Source organism: Sinocyclocheilus anshuiensis, unplaced genomic scaffold (genome assembly GCF_001515605.1).
Source record: "Sinocyclocheilus anshuiensis isolate Anshui unplaced genomic scaffold, SAMN03320099.WGS_v1.1 scaffold79, whole genome shotgun sequence".
Taxonomy (NCBI): domain Eukaryota; kingdom Metazoa; phylum Chordata; class Actinopteri; order Cypriniformes; family Cyprinidae; genus Sinocyclocheilus; species Sinocyclocheilus anshuiensis.
Genome location: NW_015548213.1, coordinates 644,777 through 653,015, shown reverse-complemented (window position 1 = coordinate 653,015; position 8,239 = coordinate 644,777). Strand labels below are relative to the sequence as shown.

The window sequence follows — 8,239 nt, the reverse complement described above, 5'->3', positions numbered from 1 at the left end:
AATCATGCGTTTTAAACCATATGAGTTTAAACTTCTGATATACGGTTTTCTGAGCGCACACATCTGAAGCACATGGACAGAAAGCGGCTGTCACAGCATGTGAGTACTAAACTAAGTTCTCATTCACACACAAGTTTACGTTAAAAACACACGTGTTGCAAAAACAGTCGGTTATGTTTGTGAAGGTAAGCAGCTGGGAAATAAATCGCATGTTTATTTTAGATCTGTGTGGCAGCAGCAATATACAGTAAATAAATCAATAAATGCACTGCTCTGTCGTCTCCTCTGAGGCTGGGACTGTAAACAGTGTTCTGTGCTCATCTGTGCAGCCAAACACAGAACAGTTAGCATGTTTTGCTCAAACTTTCGCCATGGCATTAGAGCTGCTACACCGTTGTTGCTTGTGAAATCAAAATGACGGTGCCTTGAGTGCAAGTTTACAGATTATGTGGCGGTAATATTATAATGAGATCCCTTTGCCTCATCACCAGGGGAGCGAAATCAGAAGCGCTTGTTTTCTCAGACGCTTGCAGAAAAAGGCTTACAAAAACAAAGTTACTGGGTTAATCTTGTTCACGTTTCCTTGGTTGGTAGATGCACCGGGGACCTGATTATAGCACTTAAAACCTGGAAAAGTCAGATTTTCATGATATGCCACCTTTAAATTCAGCGAGAAAAGAATTGGAAAAAGCAGGGGATAGAACTCCCCCCCCAAAAAAGCGTAAGAGGCATAAAATGACATTTTTTTTACATTACATTTTGACTGATGTGTTTAAAAAAGCCCATAAAAGCACAACGTTTGAGCTATTCAGCGCTACAGTCACTTCAGCAGAATGAACCTTGAGTATAAACAGCATTAGATGCATTAATTTATTTCAGCAGTGCACCTGTCACTGAATCAAACTTGAATTTGATATAAAGACAACATTGGTTTTCATAAATCTAGAAGGTTTTTTTTATTTGTTGGTGGTAAAGTGCCCAGAGCAAATAAATCTCTCAGCTGGCACCGACGAACTGAAGGCAATCTGAGAGAGCTCTGACGGACTGAACAGGCTCGACGAGGGTCAATATTTCCAAAACTCAGAGAGCGTCCTGGGCAGAGAGCAAGCCTTCGGTGTTTGTCAGAGCGTGTGCTGGTAAACGCTGAAGGATCTGCTGCATTTAGCCTGTAACACACGCTCTTCCCTCAGTCCAGCACGTGTGCCAGAACCGCAGCGCTCAACATCTGCTGCTTGTTCATTCCCTGTCTCTCTCTCGATCTCTGCCAATCACAGAAGATGGACTGATAGAGAAGAGTGTTTGGATTCAGGGCTCCTGCATGCGCTAGTGTTTTCTAGAGAGGCCTGCTAGTCAGGGCTGTGTTCCAATTTACATACTACCCACCCTACATAGTAAACAAGATTAGAATAAGTGTTTTTTTCTGAATACTATGAGGTTTACATTGAAAACAGTATGCCAGATACGTTCAGATGATGTAGTGTCTGGTAAATCTCTGCATATATAGAATAGTACACCTATTCTATTCTATTCTATTCTGTTCTATTCTCAGTGGTAGAGCATTGCGTTAGCAGCGCAAAAGGAACACACATACTGGTAAAAAAAAGTATAGCCTGAATGCACTGTAAGTCGCTTTGGATAAAAGCGTCTGCTAAATGCATAAATTATTATTAATTATTAATTAATTAATTATATATATGCATGCTTTCATAGGTAATATTACCCACAAACCCTTGAACTACAGAAGAGTTTGTATCCTTTTATTGTGCTTCAAAGCTGTACACTGTTTTTGATGTGTTGACTAACATACTAAAGCACATGTAAATAGGTGATTTTAATTTTAACTGCAGTTTATGTTATTACATTTAAAGTAAATATATTTTAACTGTACTAAACCGCAACCTAATCATTACAAAATGTGTGATTACAAATACATTTAAATACATGGCACACAAGTATAGAAATGCCATTAAAGTATAGTTTACCATAAATGCTTGTCAGTGCACGTTAACCATATTTCAAAGACAGCAGAATTATGAAATAACATATAAACATGTACTATTTAAGTGCATCAAAAAACACTTAAAACATAAGCCATTATTACATTTAATTGAGATATAAACTATAATACATTTTCAGACAAGTGTCTGAAAACACTACATTCAGTTGACACTTAAGTATATTCATTTAAAGTATACTATTTCTCTAATAAGTACTGTTTTTGAAAACTATGACAAAGTGTACTTCTTTTTCACTAAACTAAGATTGTATTGTATACAACAGTCAGTTGTATTCTCTTCTAGAAATATCACAGCCCAAAAAGGCCACAAACACACATCATGCTCTTAAGTAACACCTAACAGACACTCCAGCATGCGACGGCTAAAAACTCCCTCTTTCCCCCGCGCTTGTCTTTTCAATTAAAGGCTAGCCCTCCCCAACCCGCTCCATATTTCACACCGCGCTGAAGCCCGGCCCATTTGTTGTCAGGATTTAACTGTGTCTTTACCGCTCGCTCTCCTGCTGCGTCAACCTAATAGATGCCAATGTGACAAGCTCGTTGACAAAGAAACTTCTTTTTGCTCTTTCATTTAAACAAGCCAGAGCGTGTGATTACGTCATCTCTGAAACCAGGACAGGGTGACAAAGAGGGAGGGAGAACAGCATCAGAGAAGCACAAAGTTTCGTGGCTTGACGTTCCAGCGTTTTCTTTCAAAAGCCGCCGCTAGTCGAGATCAGAGGCGCTGCTGCATACGCGGTTATAGATATTCCTCCGATGTCTTGGTTTATGCATAAACATGCATGCGTTTGTGTCTGTTTGTGGTATCTCTGATAGACATTTCCAGTTGTCCCGCGGTGTGAAATGCTGAGACGTGGCTGCCGTGCAGAACGAATGGGATTTGGAGCCGTACGTGAGTCTGAGAAGAAGCTGCATCCGCACTTTCTGACAATAGCAGATAGAGTTCTTTCAAGTACTAACTGCATTAGTTACACAATGCTAGTCACTACAGCAGAAAAGATACACCGCCGTTCGCACAGATATCATCAGCTATTAAAACAGCAGAAAATACAGGCAACTTCAGAGGAAAACAAACAAACAAATAAATAAATGCATGCATGCTGTATGAGTGCATTTCTTGCATATTCAGTGGCCAAAAGCATTTGACATCAGGGTCTAATTTAAGGCTTTGGTGATTTCAGTTCAAACAGATCTTAATGTGATGTCATATAATGGCATTCTAGAGAATTGTGCGCTTCTAAAATTGTTACAATTTGATCATTATTAAAGTCAATGGTTTGAAATGAAAAGTTCAACACATGTATGAGTGTGGGTTCAACATTCTATTGGCCATATCAGTGTTTTTGTAGTTGTTGTTAACTAAACTAATCTAAACTAGTAAACTAATAACTAATAATGCTGTATATAATGCCAGAAATAATGCTTAATAATAATAATAATAATAATAATTATAAAATTTTACAAAATATAAAAATATTAATACTGTAATAATACATAAACAATACTGAAATAATACTGGACCATGCATTTAACTTCTTTTCCAGACAAACAAAATTACACACACGTTTTATTTATTTATTTATTTACATTTATTTATTTATTTAAAAAAATATATATTAATACTTGTTTTTCAGAGAAAAACAAATGTTTTACTTGGCCTTTGTTTGTTTGTCTAATATTTTGTTTAATTAAATGTTGCTTTCGACTACTGTAGCGGTAAGACACATTTTCCCACATTTATATTAATTACAATGATGATTTGTAAAAGTCTACACATTGCATCTGGCCTGACCCATCAGCGCTCTACCAAATCTGACATTGTGGGATATTTCAATTAACTAGGTAAATGTACTCATATGAAAGGTCATGTGTCCTTGAAGCGCTGTGAGTCAGTATGATGAGACTTGTGTAACCGTACCTTTCCTCAGCTGGACGCTGAACTTGCGGCCGATCTTTTTAGAGTAGCCCACAGAGGAGGCGGCACTGGTGGGTCTGGAGGGCTGGATGGGGCCCGGTGGGGTCTTGTTTGATGGGTTTGCTATGTGTGGTAATGTAGGATAGCCCAGGGTGGATTTGGCTTTGGACATTCTCCGCGGGCCGTAGTCCACACCTCCTCCCACCAGACTGGCCCTGTCCCCGGGGCCCGGAGTGGCCTGAAGACCCAGCTCGTTCTGAGACAGCAGCTCGTATTGAGCTTTCTTCACCGCTGGAACCACATGGAACAGGATGAGTGGAGAACGCATAGCCTGTCTGAACAAATTCTGGGCCCTGAGGGGACACACACACACACACACACACACACACACGTCTCAGTAAGGATGTATCTCGTTGTCAATTACTGAACAGGCTCATCCTAAGTACTGGGGTTGTTAAAAGCAGAGCACATGCAGAGGTCAAAAGGTTGGCTTGCTTAATCGCTGGCTAATTGCACTAGTACAGTTGGAAACAAGGTTAATTCACATTATCTGCCATTTCCATAATCGCAAAGCCTTGGGGAGGAAGCAGTGAAACGGATTAGAGGCAGGAAGCGGGATCTGTTTTCATAAGTGTGCCACATGGAGGACAAAAAATACAGTCCATCAGACCTACAAGACACAGAAATCACTAAAAAACCTGGATTAGTCTAAATCAATCAATCAATGAAGTGATGATGTATGTGATGGAGTGGTTTAGAAGTAACTGATGCATATTAGAAACAAACACTCTTTATTTATAGAATAAGGTGATTTTTTTAAAAGGAATAGTTCACCCAAAATTATTGTTATTATTGATTAATTATTTATTTACATTCCTTATTCACTCAAAAAACTACATAAAATATTGTGAAATTAGTACATATGCTGTATATAACTTAGACAGCCCAGCCCAAAAATTTGTTTTAGAGAGATGTTTTAGAAAGAAGCATTTTCTGCTCACCAAGGCTGAATTTATTTACAGTAAAAAAATAAATATTCTGAAATATTTTTACAATTTAAAATAACTATACTGAAAAATGTAATTTATTCCTATGATCAACGCTGAATTTTCAGCATCACTACTCATCATATACTATCATATACTTTGCTGTCACTTTTAACCATCCTTGTTGAAATAAAATAAAATAAAATAAAATAAAATTTAATTTAATAAAATTAAAAAATAAAATCTGACCCCAAACCTTTGAATTTTGTCTGGGGAACAAACCGAAACTTTATTTATTCATCATTGTGATGCATCTTGAAATAGCAAACATGAAATGATACAAGCAAGACAGAAAACTATGGCAAAAGCAGAAGATTTTCAGCAAATAATAATTAAAATTTCAGTCTGTTCCACACATAAAACAATCCTATGACTTTAAAACACAGTGCACTTGCAATGACTTAAAATACGGTGCACCAATCTTATGCTTTTTGTCAGTTTTGAAGATTGGAAGCTCCAGTCACCATTTATATTCCATTATATGGAATAGAGTTTAAAACAACATGAACATGAGTAAACAAACATGAACATGAGTAAACAATGCCAGAATATTCATTTTTTTTGGTGAACTATTCCTATAAACAACCAACAAGCACATCGGGACTGAAGGTTACTGGCTGCTATTTTGCATATAGATAGTTTGACCCAGAAACTTAAACCCAACGCAAGACCACGAAACAGCAGAGGAACACAAGCTTGGCACTCGCGTACGCAGCTGTTTACTCCTTTAACATAAGAACCATCAGAGTGAGTTATTTCCGTCTCAATAAACTCTTCATTAGATCGATCTCTGCATCTAGAGAGCAAACAGCGCCTCACTGTAGGGACGCCCATCTATTTTTATGCAAATGTAGCGCCCCCCCGCCTCCAAACGAACGAGCAGACGAGTGAAGAGGTGACACGCGGCTAATCACGCGACTCCCTCTGTCTGACTGAATAATAAATGACTCCATCAACGCATCATTACATTGAGTTAGATCAACCGCTAATAAATATTTACCCATGCAAACAATCCAATAAGATTAGAATATCATTATGAATTATAACTCCACATGGAGCACAATCAAGAAACAGAGGGAGAGAGAGAGTGAGATAAAGAAAACATCAGTCTGTATGAATCCAGCAGCAGTGAGCGAGAAAAAGACGACAACGCAGATGCAGATTAAAACGTTACTCTCTTCGCAAGCATGGAAACCGCGAGTTTGTTTACAGATCAATAACATACCGAATCGACGAGTCGAACGCCCTGAGGGACGCCAATATATACCAAGAACAAAAGGCCCTAATATCTAATATGTATTACACTCACATTATCGACCCGATGGGTATGTAATTCACAAGGTCGTGTTTAATCCTTGATCCCGTTGGGTTCGTGTATTTGTACTAGCGGCGAAAGCTCACTCATACCTGTATATATGGTCTCATGCAAAAATATAGCCAAGCAATTAAAACATAATAATGCTTTGGGACACTGGAGAAATTAACTTGTGGTGTTGGGTTGTGTAAGCGGACTGAATGATGTATGTAAATTAGTTTTAGATGAGATTATGAATTATCCCGCAGCTGTGCCCTTTCTGTGCCCTGTGGCGAACCCCGGCCATTCATTCTCCTGTTGCAGCAGAGTTTGCTCTCATTCATGTACAATCATCTGGACCAGGTTGAGCCGTTCAAGACTGGGCCAAAGGAAGCTCTTGATGATAAATGTGGAAGGAAACTCTACCTACAAGCAATATTCTCATCTTTTCTATTTCTTGGAGTTGTTTTTAGGGCCCTATGAAATCTGTTTTATTATTTCCCAAATTCCATTTTATTTTTTATTTCTTCCAAATTCCGTGGGGGTTTTTCCCCCCTTCTTTTATTTTTCTGGATTCCATTTTTTTTTGACTCGGTTTTAATGGTTAAATTAAATTTTATTAATCAAAAAGCATGTCTAATTAATTGAAATTATGAGACTTACACAATTTACCAGCAATTTATTACGAGTTTATTACAAATGTAATTGTAAGGCCATATGAAATACTTTTTTTTCAAATTCAGTTTGAAAAATTCTGTTTTCCATGAGCTTTTTTAAAAAGCACATTTTGGCTATTTAATTTATGCAATGGAGAAAAAAAAATGGCAAAATAGGCCTACATGGGGGAATAAATGTGAAAAACCGTGTTCGGTATTCAGCCTTCAGCCCAGTGTTTCATTTTGTTGGGCTTCGGCCAAGAATTTTCATTTCGGTGCATCCCTAATTTTTAGTGACAAAAATGTACTTTTATTTCATTAAATTGGGTGACATTGCTCTCGTTACTTTATTTTAATGCATTAAATTTTAATAAATTAGTAGTTGATTTCAACAGCACTGAGGGCATGAGAGTTTCGCAAATGAATCAATTCTTGATTCTCTTCAAAGAATCGAAAACACCCATACCTTACATTTTTAGCGGAGAACATTTTATAATTTTTTTTTTAAGGCTGATAGTGATTTTAACTCTTTCCTCACCAGTGTGTCTTTTTTTTGTTTTTGTTTTTTATCTAGATTCATATGCTGTTTAATGTTTGATGGTCCCATTATTTTACATATGCATCCGCTTACACACGCAATGGATTGTTTCTGCTTCTTCTTCACCGTGTTTTGATCTAGACATACAATACTCTTTCAGAAGATGTGTAATAGTGCCTCCTATCGCATAACAGTTAAAACACGGAAAGCCGGAAAATTCAATGTGGGAAAGAGTTCATGTCTGATTGTGGGTGGACATGAGTTCATATATTCAATAATGGCAGACATTTCGAAAAAGTTTTTGCAGGTTAATGTCAATAAATAGACATTTTGAACTGAGGGGGATGTTTTGAGCTATAAAAGCTCAAGTTTAATAGATTATCATCACACTGCACGAACCTTCAAGGAAATCATGACAGATTTGTAATCAACCTCACAATAACCTCTACTTCTGCAACTGATCCACGAACAGCTTCTGTAAACTTTAAACAGAGATGTTTTGCTTTGTTTAGTTGGAGAGAGATGAGATGAAAGGCTGATGGCAAGACTTTCAAAGCTCTGAGGAAAACTGAAAGCTCATGAAAGTGTGGAAAGGACAGAGGTTGAAAGGATCAAGCATGAAGACGGTCTCTGCGTCTCCTCCAGAGAGGGGCTTACTGTTCGAATCGGATGTTGCGCAGGTCTGCGTTATTAATCCGGACGATACAGTCGTTCTCCTGGAACAGAGCCTCCCGCTCCGCCTTCCCGCCCATCTCCAGCCTCTTCACTAACAA

The 8,239-nt window shown here is 37.9% G+C and overlaps 1 protein-coding gene across 1 annotated transcript in view; it reads right to left on the bottom strand.

The window, feature by feature from the left end:
• pard3aa (par-3 family cell polarity regulator alpha, a) overlaps positions 1 to 8,239 on the bottom strand; it is a 500,803-nt gene that overhangs the window by 255,237 nt on the left and 237,327 nt on the right. Inside the window, exons 8-9 of the mRNA XM_016440634.1 lie at positions 8,124 to 8,239; positions 3,936 to 4,285 (exon numbers count right to left, since the gene is read on the bottom strand). The exon at positions 8,124 to 8,239 is cut by the window's right edge and continues 10 nt beyond it. Of these exons, the coding sequence (XP_016296120.1) occupies positions 3,936 to 4,285; positions 8,124 to 8,239 (466 nt within the window). The remainder of the gene's footprint in view (positions 1 to 3,935; positions 4,286 to 8,123) is intronic.